General features: G+C 37.7%; 3 protein-coding genes across 3 annotated transcripts; 2 read left to right on the forward strand and 1 right to left on the reverse strand.

Annotated features, from left to right (window-relative positions):
- The first annotated feature begins 30 nt into the window (after positions 1-30).
- LOC136261577 (thiosulfate transporter TsuA-like) lies at positions 31-2,197 on the forward strand. Its single transcript, XM_066055603.1, has 9 exons — positions 31-338; positions 398-481; positions 534-691; positions 938-986; positions 1,041-1,143; positions 1,194-1,363; positions 1,412-1,581; positions 1,814-1,965; positions 2,011-2,197. Exons 1-9 carry the CDS (start codon positions 179-181, stop codon positions 2,117-2,119), a joined length of 1,155 nt encoding a protein of 384 aa, XP_065911675.1. The 5' UTR covers positions 31-178; the 3' UTR covers positions 2,120-2,197.
- Positions 2,198-2,257: 60 nt separating this feature from the next.
- LOC136261579 (ubiquitin-conjugating enzyme E2 U-like) lies at positions 2,258-10,267 on the reverse strand. Its single transcript, XM_066055605.1, has 9 exons — positions 10,025-10,267; positions 9,838-9,919; positions 4,236-4,328; positions 4,094-4,182; positions 3,915-4,047; positions 2,927-3,100; positions 2,622-2,715; positions 2,452-2,573; positions 2,258-2,405 (listed from the first exon to the last, which is right to left on the reverse strand). The coding sequence occupies exons 1-9, from the start codon at positions 10,094-10,096 to the stop codon at positions 2,281-2,283; spliced, it is 984 nt and encodes a 327-aa protein (XP_065911677.1). The 5' UTR covers positions 10,097-10,267; the 3' UTR covers positions 2,258-2,280.
- LOC136261581 (E3 ubiquitin-protein ligase CHIP-like) lies at positions 10,123-15,856 on the forward strand. Its single transcript, XM_066055608.1, has 9 exons — positions 10,123-10,272; positions 11,786-11,984; positions 12,029-12,105; positions 12,153-12,241; positions 13,753-13,828; positions 14,771-14,827; positions 15,174-15,256; positions 15,541-15,574; positions 15,625-15,856. The coding sequence occupies exons 1-9, from the start codon at positions 10,171-10,173 to the stop codon at positions 15,748-15,750; spliced, it is 843 nt and encodes a 280-aa protein (XP_065911680.1). The 5' UTR covers positions 10,123-10,170; the 3' UTR covers positions 15,751-15,856.
- Positions 15,857-15,893: the final 37 nt, after the last annotated feature.

Consider the following 15,893-nt stretch of genomic DNA (forward strand, 5'->3'; position numbering starts at 1 on the left):
CCACACGTGCACGTTATCAAAACCTATCAAAACAGCTCAGATGTAAGCGGTCACGTACTCGCAGGGCTGGGCAGCCACCATCAGTTACTAAGTAGTATATAAGCAAATCCTTTACATTTGGATAATATTTTTAGCTTCTACGGTTTGTTTAATTAGCTACCTATCGGACGAATTGTGGATGATGAGCTCCGAGTCCTCTTCGCTACAGACCGCAAGTGGAGATGCTGCAGCAAGTAAAGGAAAAGTTTCCTTTTTTCAAGCCAACAAATCTTTGATCCAAATCTCGGTGCTATCCGGTTGTGGAGTTGCTTGTACATTAGCCTTTGAGAAAGCAAGAGGTACCTACTGGCTTAGCTGGCTATAGCTATAGCTATTTGACAGGCGCAATTTGTTTCAGTGTTTGATCCTTCTGTGATACAAGACCAGATGGACTTCTCAAGATTTGTAATGCTCAAGATGTTCCTTACAGCGGTGACCACAGGTAGCCGGTAGGCTTGTTAAGTTGCAGTCACTATTTTATGTCTTGTGTGTAGGACTTGTAAGCATGTCTGCACTCTCAATCATTCCTGCAACTAAGCAAAAATTTATGATAGCAAGAGACGCATTTGTGGGGCCACTGAAGTGCAAAGGAATCCTCAGCTCTGCAATAGGAGGAGCTCTCCTTGGAATGGGAATGACCATCAGTGGAACTGTAAGTGTGTTATATCATAGATTATAGTGTGTGTCTATAATATATGGTTGTATGCCCCATAATCGATAGGCCGGGCTGTGAAACAACATAGAGTTTTTATTACTGGATTCCAGCTGCAAGTGATTGCTAAACAACTAGTTAAAACCCATTTTCCCATTAGCCATCAGCTGCTTACAAATGTGTTTTCATGCTGTTCTCTTGAAAAATTAGTATGTTGTCATTAATGTGATGGTTGACTTGTTGTAGTGTCCTGGTATGGTGTTTGTACAAATTGGTGGAGGAGTTTCTAATGCAGGTATAGTGTACTATATGCCATCAGTGTATGTTCCAATTGCTCCAATTGTTGTAGTGTACACGCTGGCTGGTGGATTTGCTGGAGTGCTGGTATATGGATTAGTTGAGCCATTCATTAGATCAGCAATAAGACCAGCTCAACCAGCTAAACATCACTGGTATGCTAATGAACACAACTGTATCGATAGTATGTATGAGCCATTTACAGGATGGACCATTACCTGGGGATGAACTTTGCCTCAGTAGCTCTACCTCTAGCAGTTGTCATAGGCTCTGTAGTTGCTGCAGTAGAGTACTATGTCCCATGGAGCACTGAAGTGGTCACATCCAATACTGGAAACTTCCTTACCGTACCAAGTTGGTCACCGATTGTATCAGGTATGTGTCTACTAGCTGTGCTGTGGCGTTACTACTAACGTTCTACAGGGATGATGATTGGTTTAGCACAGGTCCCATTGGTGTTAACAGTAGATGACACTCTTGGGAGCACCACTGCATATCGTACTATCTTAGCTCAGCTCATACCCAACTCCTTGTCAAAGAAACTGCTTTCATACTTCCATGGAATTCAAAACAACATGGACAGTTGGTGGCAGGTGGGTGTGGTAAAATTGTATTCATGTGTCAGATCAAGTCACGTAACTAACATCAATTGTTAGCATGGAGTTTTGTTATTGTGTCTTTGAGCTGATCCATTAAAAGCATCAACCTACCTAACTGATTAGCTAACTACTGATCAAGTGTCATAGTTTGTATAATTATAAGCTACACAAAAATGAGATTGTGTAACTGTCATATGCCATAGTAATAGAGTGTATTATGACATAGGTGATATATCTGGGTAGCATCATGATCACAGCCTATGTATCAGCCAGCCTGTCTCACAATTATAACAGTGTTCAAGGTGTCAGTATACCAAGCTCACTCATTGGTGGATTTCTGTTGCTGTTTGGATCTAGACTAGCTTCTGGCTGTACAAGGTAAATATCACATTGTCCCATTCAATAAAATAATTTTGGTTGCAGTGGTCATGGGTTGTCAGGACTTGCACTACTAAAAGTTTTGTCATTTGTCAATGTTCCTGCAATATTTGCTGGAGCAATGGGACTACAGTTCATCAGAAACTTACTATAACCTTGTGTGTACTTTATGTGTATGTAACTCAAAAATTTTAACAATATTTTTAATAGTAATAATATGAAGTCTGTGCTATATGAGGTTATCAGTATGAAGCCTTATCTGGCTTGTGTACGGCCACAATAAACTGTAAAGTTATGATTTACCAAACACTTGTATTAAATAATTGCATCACTATCAATAGCATCAGGATCTAATTGTTGTGTCCAGTCCAGTAATTGTTGAATGTCAGTATTTGTGTCTTTGTCTTTGGGTGTTGATAGTTTAGTAGAGTGATCATGGCCTGTCATATAGCAAGTTAACACTACAGCATATATTGCTGAACACACCTGTTTCTCGATGGTAGAGCATTTTAAGTTGATCCATGTGTTCTGCTCGTTGTTTTCGAGCACTTTTTGGCTTAGTTGGATGGTTTCTTGATCGAATGATGCCATATTTCAGAGAGTGGTATCTAGTTACAGCCATTGATACTGGCACTGCACACCACCTAACAACATACCTGTGCAACATGTCTTGAAATACTACAGCTTGATGTTCTAAAGTTGTCTCTTCTTCTTTAGATGCAATGTCAGTATTGAAGCCAGTCTGAAGTACTATATACACACTGTATGACATGTAGTGTTGTTGGAAATGTTCGTGTGATTTAAACTTTCACATTTTTGGTGAGCTGGACAAAATCGTGAAAGTGTCATTCGAGACTTTGCTATTGAAGATAGTAACAGACAAAAATTAGTGAAAGCAAAGGAGTTTTATTCGTGAAAGTTTTTTCACATAAATGTTTCTGGATTTATGGTAGTTGCTTACTTGTGCTCCCATCCACATCAGCTACTGAAGTAGCTATCCCTTTCCAGTACGTCTGGTAATCAGCAAATGAGATTGGCTTGGCATGAAGGTCACTTGACTCCTCAATTGGCTTGTATGAGACAGCAATGGATTCCACTTCTTTATTGATCTTGTCACCATAAGGTGCCTTGCCACCTTCAAATAGTATAATCCATAAATCCAAGCTTAATTTGTGACAGAATAGCAAGATTGCCCAAGTGGTATTGACACAGTGAAAATATTATTGATTGGTGTGCAGTTAAACAGGCCAGCTCTTGTACCAAAATAATGTGGTGGAATTGAAACAGGCTAATGAGGTGGTCTTATTAATGAGGTCATGAAGTACACCTTAGCTATGTTTGGGACTTACTTGACATGGTCACTATAATGAGGTGGTCTTATTAAGGAGGTCATGAAGTACACCTTAGCTATGTTTGGGACTTACTTGACATGGTCACTATAATGAGGTGGTCTTATTAAGGAGGTCATGAAGTACACCTTAGCTATGTTTGGGACTTACTTGACATGGTCACTATAATGAGGTGGTCTTATTAAGGAGGTCATGAAGTACACCTTAGCTATGTTTGGGACTTACTTGACATGGTCACTATAATGAGGTGGTCTTATTAATGAGGTAATGAAGTACACCTTAGCTACGTTTGGGACCTACTGACATGGTCACTATAATGAGGTGGTCTTATTAATGAGGTCATGAAGTACACCTTAGCTATGTTTGGGACCTACTTGACATGGTCACTATAATGAGGTGGTCTTATTAATGAGGTCATGAAGTACACCTTAGCTACTTACTTGACATGGTCACTATAATGAGGTGGTCTTACTAGAGGTAACATACAAATACAGAGGAATCAATCACAATTATGGTTCTCACTAATCTGAACCCTCAACCCTTTAATGTAATTTACTAAATATAGTATTGCCAGTCATATCACATTACTGCAGTACAAACTTTGTATACGCAGGCTGGCAGCCACACAATCCAGAGCCATTTGCTTATAAGTGAATGGAGAAAACTGTAACATTTTGGCAGCATCTTTATTCAGTACAGCCACATCTCTCAAGTCAGGATCACCAAACAAATCCTTCAATAAAACCATACAACATTTGCTACCAGTGTAAACTACACACTTGTATACTTAACAGAAGTTGTGATGCGGTGTATTCCCCACACCAATAGTGAACAATCCTCAAATAAGCTTCACCTGTTTTTGCATCAACTAAAGAAACAATGTTCATTGTCAACAAAACAGTTAATGTGTGGAGGACGTACCATTGGGGTGGAATGGTATGGTGAGGAACTGCACCTTAGGGGCTACTTCATTGTACTCACCATTAAAATGAATCAAGGCTTCAAAAATACCACCTAATATTAATGAGACTTGTAACACAATTACACTGTAACATTAAGCCTATTAATGATCAGGAAAAATACCAGTAATGGCACAATGGGAAACAAAAGACTTTGTTGATACTAATAACAGTGTAGGATTGGAAACTCCATTTTGTGTGCTGGCATTCCTTGTTGTTCTGCCGGAAGTAATTAATTTGGCTGTTACTACATATCCAATATTTGTGTTGGTTGCTATGATCTATTATCACAAGACGGTCAGTGGCACGTATTCCAGGAGCTGCAAGTTTGTCCTCATGATGCCAAGATTTGTAATTGTACCCTTAGCTTTAACATAATTACAACAGACATCAGATGCTTAGAAATACCCGTAACTGTTTGTTATCATTGGCATAGGCAGATCTAGAAGATACTGTTGGGGGGGCAAGAAGTTTTAGGATAAAACAGTGTTTGTTCCACTAAGAGAAGAATCACTAGTACACAAGTTATATTCATTTGCATTTAGTCTAGTTACGTTGGATGAATGAAGGGCATACACTTTCTAACACTTTAGCTTCTAAAATTAGACCTCCTGGGGTTTGAATTTGCTGATAGCTGTTTAGCTAAGACAGTGTATGCTTTGCATAGCATATAAAAATTAGTTAGCCTATATATATCAGAGATAATAAACTGTTTGATGGTAAAGTGCATGTACTAAATCAAAATAAGGTAGTATTGCAAAATAATATATTGATAACATTATAACTGTGACTGTTCTATTAGAGTAGTGACTGCTCTATTAGAGTATCTCGATCTTAGCAATTACCTGGTATTTGCCTCACTTTCTCACAGTGTACAGTTTATAATTGTAAAGTGCATTTATAACTGTTGTCTTTCTGTACTTCTGAATACAGTGTGAATGCATGATTCCTGTTTCTGGTGTCAATATAGTCCTGTAACTCCAAGGGGGGCAACCCCCCTCAGATCCGCCTATGATTAGGTCATCATTATTTCATTCCTTGTTTCCCGGCACTGCCCTCGCCAACTTTTAGGTAGCCACACCAAAATTTAATCATTTGATTATAGATCACATGAATGTACTATTTCATGCTAGATGGAGGCACAGAGTAATCAAGTATTAAGGTAGATGCATTAGCCACTGATTAGCTGTGAACATAAACACAGCAGAAGGGCGGAAGTCCCTCCACTGTTGTTCAACAGGGTGCATGAGTGGCAGCCTTCAAGATCGAGATACTCTAATAGAACAGTCGGAGACTGAAATAGCAGGAGTCAAGTGTATAATTAATAGTCAATAATCACCTCCCACCCGCATCAGTTTTTGTTCCATTGGGTGACGGGAAGCAAGCAATATTATAGTGATGGCCTTAAAGGAAAAGCTCTGGAGAAGATATTGAAGTGTACCAACACGTGGCACAAACTATTTGAAATAGTCCCAAAATTTAATACAATGCCACTAGCTTCACTGTTATGTTTTCAAAGACATGGCAAGGTGTACACTACTATGGTTTCCTTGAGTAACGCCATATTGTGAGACAACCGAGGTTGATTAGTATATTTCATCCTAGGTACAAATAAAAAAAGTTCACAAATTAGTACAATTAAAGATGAAGTAAGGTTCCAGCGATATAAAGTAGTTAAATAAGAAATATGAATTCTCTAGCACGTATCATGGTACAGCACAACAGAAGTAGGTGCTTACCTTTCGTAGCCCTTTACCAATCAAAAGACAATCCGCAAAACTACAAGGTATTATTATTGAGTCCATGAATGGAGCTTCCAATCCTGTGTTATTAGTATAGTTTCTATGGTATCATATAGCTATGTCATAGAATGTGAACTAGTACAATATTTAACAAATGAAGTAGTAGGTTCCAGTGACAAAAGTAGTGAAATAAGATAACTGATGGTAGCTATTACAACATAGCTATGTGGGAAAATCCCTCATGACCAATGTATACAATATGTCAATGATCTGATACATCTAGATAATCACATAGCTCAAGTTGACATGTACCTTGACCATACAGTGTAGTGTGAGCAATGTGTCATGTGATACAATACGACACTTCCACACAAATTGTACTCCTAGTGACATTGATGTCACAAATTAAGACCCTTACAGCCATTTTGAATTTATAATTAATTTTTGCCCTTAGTTTATAAACATAATTAAAAGTCTTGCTGAAAAAAAAAACTTGTTTTTTTTTTAAATTTGAAGTCAATAGGTGATTTTATTCCAAAGTTATGATCATTTATATCATGAAATTCTATAAACTAATACCTGCCCATTGGTAATTTATGCTGCAAGGGTGGAGAACTTTTATGACTAGTGAAAATGATCATAACTGCTATTATTGTTTCTTAGATCAACATCTTTAATTTAGTGTAAAATAATGCCATGTCAGAAGGATGGCAATTTGTGTGGAAAGATTAACTGTAGTATCTCACAGAGTGCACAAAATGCATTATTCAGCACTACTAATAAATAACTGTTCTATTAGAGTGATCTGATCATGTTAGGCTAATTGTTAGTTTCTCATACCCAACCATGCTACCATTTTCCCTACCTCATCAATTAACAAAAAAGCCTGCCAGCCTTAGAGTTAATAGTTTAGGTCAATGCTCACACAGCAAATAAGCAATCTTTATCAGTTCCACTGAATCATATCATATTATATCTTGCCCCAAACCAGGGAGCAGGTCAGGGTGGGAGTGAAGGGGATGGAGGTATTTTGGCAATGAAAGGTTACACAATGGAGTTTGAAGCATAAATCAGACACGGATGCCATTCTGGGGGTCCAAGAACATATTTTTTATACTCTATGAACTCTGAGATATTATATAACTATTTTAAAATGTGACTGCTTTAATAGAGTGGTTGACTGCTCTATTAGAGATACTTGATTTATTCTAAGCAAAAGCAATGACATTGATGACAAGGTCTTCCTGTTTCCACTCCGTGTCACAAATATATAAAAGTACTATTGACTAACTTTTCACCTAATTCAATAGGAATCTTAGTATTTATATTTCCATAACCTAATATAATGTCAAACAACAGAGACTTTAAGACACATCTGTGTCGTGTGGCCAAGAATGCCGATGTGCCACACCATGAACACACCAGCTGTGCTGACTGCTCAGTAATCATTAATAAATAAATGAGTATATTTACAGGAATTAAGAAACAAAACATGATTTTCATGCATACGTAGCTCTGTGCTCCCTTCTCAAATTGGAATCATTTTTATACTGACGTCTTCAACCTTCAGCACCCCATATGAACCTTCTTAAATTTCATGCTTTCCTTTTTCCATTTAGGGGGCTCAGGGGGGGCTTAGATTATTCTTTTCGCACACTTTACAAAAACTATTGTAAAGTGCAAATAAGTAACTCGATTTTCTTGAGCTTCGGTACACTTTAAGAGTGTATTGTGGCACAATTAGATACCAAGTTTGGTGCAAATCTGATTAATAGACATAGAGCTATGGACGATTATTTGCATTAAAAAAGGCCAACTTGTTGTCATGCCTACAGGGTAAACCACCTAAAGGAATTACTAAAAATCGGAATACGTATAGGTTAACCAAACCTTTTGTGGTTTAAAAGAGAAAGTTATAGAGTTACAAGGCAACTGTAAATCACGGGGGTGAAATACTCTAATAGAACAATCACCGCGGTATAAAAAGGTACATGAAAATGTCAAAAAAACTTACTAGCATTCAAACCAGGGGCTTCCATACCTAACACCCAAATCCTTAAACACTGAACCACTACTATCACGGCTGTTCACCTCACTTAATTTCTACTCAGGTTGGAAATCGCATTCTAGCTTTAATACAAATTGAGCAACTGCATGTTTTGCATGAAAAATTGAGATACTCTAATAGAATAGTCACTGCAAAATCCTCAAAGACAATCACGTATACCTAACTTGGATGGAATCTACTTTGCAGGTACTATAATATAACTTTATATAGCCATGAACAAGCAAGCACAAAATTATAGAGCAATTATCAGTGTTGGGCAAGTTACTTGTTAAAAGTAACTAGTTACATATTACATATTACTTGCAACTGAACTATTTAGTTACAGTTACATATTACCCATAAAATAAAGTAACTATAATAATATTACATATTATATTACTTTGTGCCCACAGCCTTAAGCTGTCACGTGTGAAACTGCCACCTTATCATGTGACATGGTTGCGTTGTTGGACAATGTGCAAATCTTGGTTATAAGTAAGAAGCTGGTAAATAAGCTTCATTCAGTAGGCTTCATTACTTCGTTGTGGCTAGGCGTTACTCAGTGGATAACTAACGAGATTAGTAAATTCGTTACTTGCAGTAATAATATTACGTAATATTAGATTTGTTAAAGTAACTATATTACTTAGGTAACGCGTTACATTTGTAAGTAAAGTGACTCAAGTTATATTACCTGTTTTTATAGCGTATTTCGTTATATTACTTAGTTACCACAAAAGTAATAATATTACGTAACGCGTTACAAAAGTAACGCATTACTCCCAACACTGGCAATTATCAGTATCACCATAAACCCTTTGGCATCAGATTGGTAGGTATTTTCTGGTAGAGCGCTAGTTTGCCTTATATCATCATCATTGCATAGGAAGACCAATGATTTGTGTAAAAACAAAACCGCAAAATCAGTTTATGGTTGGATTTGGGATATACATATTTAAAATACAAAAATAAGTGAAATCCATGCAAAAACAGCCAAGTTTGAGGTTTGTTTTTACATGAATCGTTGTTCTTCTTACACATCTAAGACAAACTAGTACTCTACCAATGCAGAAAAATACCTACCGATCAGCGATTTTGCCACCTTTGATTTCACAGCTTTTTTCACCCAGGCTTTTTAAAGGTTGCACCCTTTTTATATAGCTTTGCTGTGTTTGCATGGATTTACACATAGTTGTGTGCACAAAAAGAAAAACAGGTCTGGTAAGTCAGATTAGGTCTCCAAGTAATGTTTGCATGGTCAGATATACTGCATGTAACAAGCAGTTTTCACCGTTGTGTGTCCACGCGTACGCTGTGCATGCAGTAGTATTTATCAACACTGAAAACTTCAAAAACAAAGATCATACACAGATAAACTATGAAGTCCATAGTTATAGCTTCATAAAAATAATTTGTACAATAGTGCACTTGACAATGTGGTGTGGCAAAGAGATCCATAAAATCTTGGTACTGACATTAAGAAAGGATACTTGTAAGTGTCTGTATTATAGAACAATTCAGTTAATCTGAACATTTGGCTTGATCTGGTTTACAGTTGATATTGTAATGTTTGGGAGTGAAGCTCTGGAATATATTCTGATGGGATGGGTGGTGTGTGTGTGTGCATATTGTGTGTTGTGTGTGCGTGTTGTGTGTGGGTGCATGCATGCATGTGTCTGGCTGTATATTGTTCCAACAAGGAAGAATTACTTATGCCCATTTAAACAATATACACATGGTGTATGTACAGAAGCTACAAATTTGAGTACAGGCACCTTTCCACACTGATTCCTCAACTAGCTTGATAGTTGCATTCCAAAGAAACATATCATCTTCAACCAAAGACACGGATATCCCCTGTATAACGGTTTATTGTAGAGATGGACCATAGATAATAATAAATTATGTACACAACCATGTGTATTATCTATGGATGGACTAAGCCATCGTTCACAGTCTCACCCGCTCTTGTTGTTGTTGCTGGAAAAGAATCAATTCTTTACGAAGTAGAAGGAATGCACGCGAATGTATCATATTCGTCCTTGCTCAGGCATATAATCGTCATAGCAATAATTCTAACTAGAGCCCACCAGCATTCTCTCACGATCATGAGTACAAGTCGGGGCGCAGGCGAGTTCAGGGAACAAGGGAATAGGCTCTTCTCTGAAAGGAGATATACGGAGGCAATTGAAGCTTACACCTCAGCCATTGTAAGTGAGGTTATATATGTGGGCCAGTATGCCCCCCCTCAACCTCCATGCCAGCAGAGCAGTAGTATTCATGTACGTAATAAAATAATCAGTGATGATAGCAACATGGGATGTCATGGCACACCTCCCTATAGTCATTACTTAATGATTTAGAACCGGCCTCGTTTAGAACAGAGAAGTTGATTGGGGGGCATCTCCAAACTGATTTTGATACGCTTAATGTCATAATGACGCGAACTTCAGACCCCCCCTCCCCCCTCCTTAACGTCACATTATGAAAACAATGTATTGGCAATAGAAGCACAAAAACGTTATATTCTTTACCTGAAAATATAGTCTACAAACAGTATAGCTACTTAATCCATAGATAATATATACCTTACCCTATTATCTATGCTTAATCACACCACTTTCTCTATTCCTAGCTGTTTACACTACAACTGCTTTAATAAAAATTAATAACGTCATGGGCTGAACCCCCCTTAACGTCATTAAGCATACCAAAATCAGTTTGGAGATGGCCCCTTACTAGTTCTAGGGGGTGTCACTCAGGCTCTTGCTGTAGGTGAATCTGCAACCGCGGTCAAACTCAAAGTCAACAGTCAAGGCCACAAAATAGCTCTTACAGTAGGTCAAGACGAGACAGAAAGTTTGAAAACTATACGTGGCTATTATCAAGTTTACGTAACTCACAAGAAGTAAGGATCTCCAAGATGTTTCAAAGCTCCAACAGGCATTTCGCCATGATTGTAATGATTTTTTTTCTCCTAGCTGTTGTTAGCACACACTAAGAAAATATTATACTAGGTTACATGCGCAGGTGCATATTGAAAAAGGGAGAAATAAGCAGAGGTCAAAAGTTTAACAAGAAACGCTCAAATCACAAGTCGAAGATGATAAACGCTGCAAGTCAGGATTTTCCCCGGTCAAGACTTTGACTGCGGTCACAGATCTACCTGTAGCATGTGCCAACCTGAAACCCCGTTGTAGTTGTTCTGTATCAAACATTGTAACACATCAACATCACATTGTCTAATTGTACAATACATGTCATGGCATTCTTGAGGGGACCTCACTATAGAATTTGAAATGAGAATGATGTTCTATCCACTTAATTTTGACAGAGCAGTTACTGTGTTATATGAGGGATTGATCAGTTAGTTAGATATCCCTGTGCTGCATAGTAGCCCCATCTACTCTTGGTATGGTTTATAGTAAGTGAACTGAACTTGTTTCACAGAGAAAAGGCACACTAGAGAATTCAGTACCCATTTATTAATAATCATTTACAATCTGGTGCTCGTGTTTTGTTTATTTTTGAGTGAATAATTTTTGTTAAGGAGTGTTAATTTCTGATGAAAAATTCCTAGGCTCTGTGAAGGGCCCCTGTTAACCCTAGTCCAATGGTAATTATGTTCCACAATTCATAGATGACAGAAATAGGCTCTTGCCAATATCATTAAAATATCTTTGTCTTGTTGGTTTGTAACATGTAATTGATGTTATCTATTAGGATGCCAATGGTCGGGTAGCAACATACTACACCAATAGAGCCTTATGTTACTTGAAGACACTTCAGTGGAGCCTGGCAGTGAGTGACTGTAGAAGAGCCATAGAATTAGACCCCAAGCTAGTCAAGGCTAACTTCTTTATGGGTCAAGCTCTGACCGAACTGGAAAATTATGATGAAGCCATACAGGCACTCAAAATTGGTAGGCCCGACAGTAGCAAGAAATTCTATTTAGATAATTGTTAGCACATAATTTGGCCCGTGAACAAGGAAAGAATTTTGGTGATGACATCACTGCAGCAATACGACTAGCAAAGAAGAAGGTACTAGTTTATCATTGATTAGCTGCTTCTGTAAGTGTGCTCTTTAGAGGTGGAATATTGCTGAGGAGAAGAGAGTGAAGCAAGAGACAGAACTTCAAAGTTTTCTTCTAACATTATTAGAAGATCATCGAAAACAGTTAGCATATCTATTGAAAAATATTTGTGAATTCAATGGAATTTCCATTGTCTGACTCCCTGTGTGTCCATTACTGTCCATAGTGTAGTAGTGATGTGTGTCCGTAGTGTAGTAGTGATGTGTGTCCATTACTGTCCATAGTGTAGTAGTGATGTGTGTCCATTATTGTCCATAGTGTAGTAGTGATGTGTGTCCATAGTGTAGTAGTGATGTGTGTCCATAGTGTAGTAGTGATGTGTGTCCGTGGTGTGGTAGTGATGTGTGTCCGTAGTGTAGTAGTGATGTGTGTCCGTGGTGTGGTAGTGATGTGTGTCCGTAGTGTAGTAGTGATGTGTGTCCATAGTTTCAAAGTTTCTTCATATTACGCATGCTTTAGTCGATTTTCTTCGATTTGGAGTGCAGTAAGAACATGATGCAACATGTTATCATTCCAAATTTTAAACAGTGGATAAACAAGGGAGTTATACGTAATTTTCAAAAAATGGGATAGCGATTTTTTGTCAAAGGAATGACTTGAAAATTGGTCTGTACATGGAGTAACCATCATAGTGCAAACCTTTTGTGGGTTGTAGAGTTACAGCGACAAAGTTATAAAGCAAAAACCACAAACAAGTGTAAAATCACAGGATCAAGATACTCTAATAGAGCAGTCACCGTGGGGTAAAAAAGTACACAAAAATTGTCAAAAAACTTACTATAGAGATCAAACCAGGGACCTCCATACCTAGCACCCACATCCTTAACCACTGAACCACTGCTATCTTGGCTGATCACCTCACTTAATTTTTGCTTTATATGAAAATTCTATAAATTAATTTTATGGATCTACCAATTGAATTGTTCTATGTGTGTTCTATTAGAAGTCCTCAAAAATGTGTACTCTGTTAGAGTATTAATATGAAGTAAAAACCATGCAATAGATCAGTTCTAGAATTTTTGTATCCCAGTGTGTGGGAGTGTCAAAGTGCTGTGCTGGGTGATAACTAACTTATCACCCAGTGCGTGGATTTTCGATTAGTACATGGGGTTAAACTTCGAAGCCAGCCATATTATGTGAGTAGGGAGAGGCAGACCAGTAAGATTGATACATTTGCTTAATTTAGAGCAGTCGTGATGTATGTTTGTGCTGTTCGAGTTGCTTTGTGACAAATGAATTAATTAGAATACAGGCACTAAAATGGTGACTATTAGGCTATGATCCACACTGGGACATAAACTAGTTATATCCCAGTACACTATATCATACTGATAGTCATCACCCTTGTCCTCACCTCGGACTTGGGTGATAACTACGACATTGCCCTCGTATTGGGATATAACTATTACCTATTAGAAGTTGTGGAGTATTACAATAATATTACATTGAAGTAAGGAAATACATTTTTATAAGTCTGTTTTCAATGATCATCATTGTGTCTATAAATAAGAAGTTGTGAAATCAAAAGTGGAAACCAAGAAATGGTTACAATGATGATAATGCTAATAAATTTTATTAATGGTTGTGTGTCTAGGAAGCTGGCTGAAGTTGAAATAACTGGCCCTCCTGAAGCTACTGAGTCTGTGCTCAACAAGATCAACACAGAACATGTATGTTAACAGTTTGGTGTAGTGTGTGTGTATTGTGAATGTGTGTAGTGTGTGTGTATAGTGTATTGTGAATGTGTGTGTGTATTGTGAATGTGTGTAGTGTGTGTGTATAGTGTATTGTGAATGTGTGTAGTGTGTGTGTATAGTGTATTGTGAATGTGTGTGTGTATTGTGAATGTGTGTAGTGTGTGTGTATTGTGAATGTGTGTGTGTATAGTGTATTGTGAATGTGTGTAGTGTGTGTGTATAGTGTATTGTGAATGTGTGTGTGTATTGTGAATGTGTGTAGTGTGTGTGTATTGTGAATGTGTGTATTGTGAATGTGTGTGTGTATTGTGAATGTGTGTAGTGTGTGTGTATAGTGTATTGTGAATGTGTGTATTGTGAATGTGTGTGTGTATTGTGAATGTGTGTGTATTGTGAATGTGTGTAGTGTGTGTGTATTGTGAATGTGTGTAGTGTGTGTGTATAGTGTATTGTGAATGTGTGTATTGTGAATGTGTGTGTGTATTGTGAATGTGTGTGTATTGTGAATGTGTGTAGTGTGTGTGTATTGTGAATGTGTGTAGTGTGTGTGTATTGTGAATGTGTGTGTGTGTGTATTGTGAATGTGTGTGTGTGTGTGTGTATTGTGAATGTGTGTAGTGTGTGTGTATTGTGAATGTGTGTGTGTGTGTGTATTGTGAATGTGTGTAGTGTGTGTGTATAGTGTATTGTGAATGTGTGTGTGTATTGTGAATGTGTGTAGTGTGTGTGTATTGTGAATGTGTGTGTGTGTATTGTGAATGTGTGTAGTGTGTGTGTATAGTGTATTGTGAATGTGTGTGTGTATTGTGAATTTGTGTATATTGTGAATGTGTGTAGTGTGTGTGTATTGTGAATGTGTGTAGTGTGAATGTGTATGTGTGGTGTGCATGTTGGTTACATTTCTTCTTGTGGTAGGCAGAAAAAACAGTTTCAGTGAACAAGTTATTTGCTGAAGTGGATGAGAAGAGAAAAGTAATACACCCATTAGTGTTTACTCCACTAGCCAGTGGAGGTTGGTCACATAACAGTCCTAGGACATATTGCTACATGTAATTACACAACCAAACATGGCACTTGAAATTGGTATTTTGAAACTCCGGAAACTGGCCATAACTTATTGATATCACAGTAGGGTGCTATTTATCAATACTGAATTGAATGGGTTTGAGATCACATGAGATGTTTGATGACATGTGACCAATCTCCTCTGCTGCCCGCCCAAGTAACATATCAATATTGTTTTTGAATATTTTGGGTTTGTTTGCTGTCCACATCTGAGTGTAGTAGGCAAGAGTCTAATTATGTTTATTGCACACAGCGGCGGGAAGTTCCCGACTATCTGTGTGGAAAAATCAGTTATGAGCTAATGGAAGAGCCAGTTGTTGCTCCGAGTGGTATATCGTATCCTTTTCATACCATACGCACCACGTACAGTAGGACTGCTGTTTATCTGATAACAAAATGGTTGTTCTTTTAGAGTTGTGAATGTTCAGTTAGAATATTCTATTGAAGTAGTGACTGTTCTATTAGAGTAATTAAATACACAACTTTCAGTATTTATGAGCACTGTCAGCTGGTATAGTGTCAGGTGAGGTATCCAGAGTGTCAGGTGAGGTATCCAGAGTGTCAGGTGAGGTATCCACTGTACATATCAAGTTGGTATTGACCTTAATAGTATTATTAAGATATGACAGGAAGGACATAGAGGATCACCTACAGGTGTGTTATCAGACTATAAGTTGTAAGTGTTAGTGTGTGTGGTGCTGCAGAAAGTCGGCCATTTTGATCCCATCACAAGACAGGAGCTAACACAAGAACAATTGATACCCAATTTAGCATTGAAAGAAATCATAGATTCATTTGTGGCAGAAAATGGATGGGTAGAAGACTACTAACCAACCACTTGTCATTTTAAAATTGAATTTCAATGTTACATCAACTATAAGTCAGAAATTGTACTAATAATTATTTTATCTGCAACAATATAATTATGAACTAGAAGGCTATAATATATATGATTGTACTGTCTTCAGGCATT

This window comes from Dysidea avara, chromosome 7, assembly GCF_963678975.1.
Source record: "Dysidea avara chromosome 7, odDysAvar1.4, whole genome shotgun sequence".
NCBI lineage: Eukaryota > Metazoa > Porifera > Demospongiae > Dictyoceratida > Dysideidae > Dysidea > Dysidea avara.

Excerpts from the sequence above, each read along its gene's own strand:
- LOC136261577 (XM_066055603.1), top strand. The coding sequence starts at position 179 with ATGATGAGCTCCGAGTCCTCTTCGCTACAGACCGCAAGTGGAGATGCT. Across the intron at positions 339-397 it reads AGCCTTTGAGAAAGCAAGAG|TGTTTGATCCTTCTGTGATA; the intron begins GTACCTACTGGC and ends AATTTGTTTCAG. Across the intron at positions 1,966-2,010 it reads CTAGCTTCTGGCTGTACAAG|TGGTCATGGGTTGTCAGGAC; the intron begins GTAAATATCACA and ends TTTTGGTTGCAG.
- LOC136261579 (XM_066055605.1), bottom strand. The coding sequence starts at position 10,096 with ATGATACATTCGCGTGCATTCCTTCTACTTCGTAAAGAATTGATTCTT. Across the intron at positions 4,329-9,837 it reads TGAGGAATCAGTGTGGAAAG|GTGGTATTTTTGAAGCCTTG; the intron begins GTGCCTGTACTC and ends CATTAATATTAG. Across the intron at positions 2,716-2,926 it reads TGATGTGGATGGGAGCACAA|TACTTCAGACTGGCTTCAAT; the intron begins GTAAGCAACTAC and ends GTGTGTATATAG.
- LOC136261581 (XM_066055608.1), top strand. The coding sequence starts at position 10,171 with ATGAGTACAAGTCGGGGCGCAGGCGAGTTCAGGGAACAAGGGAATAGG. Across the intron at positions 14,828-15,173 it reads AAGTGGATGAGAAGAGAAAA|CGGCGGGAAGTTCCCGACTA; the intron begins GTAATACACCCA and ends TATTGCACACAG. Across the intron at positions 15,575-15,624 it reads ACATAGAGGATCACCTACAG|AAAGTCGGCCATTTTGATCC; the intron begins GTGTGTTATCAG and ends GTGGTGCTGCAG.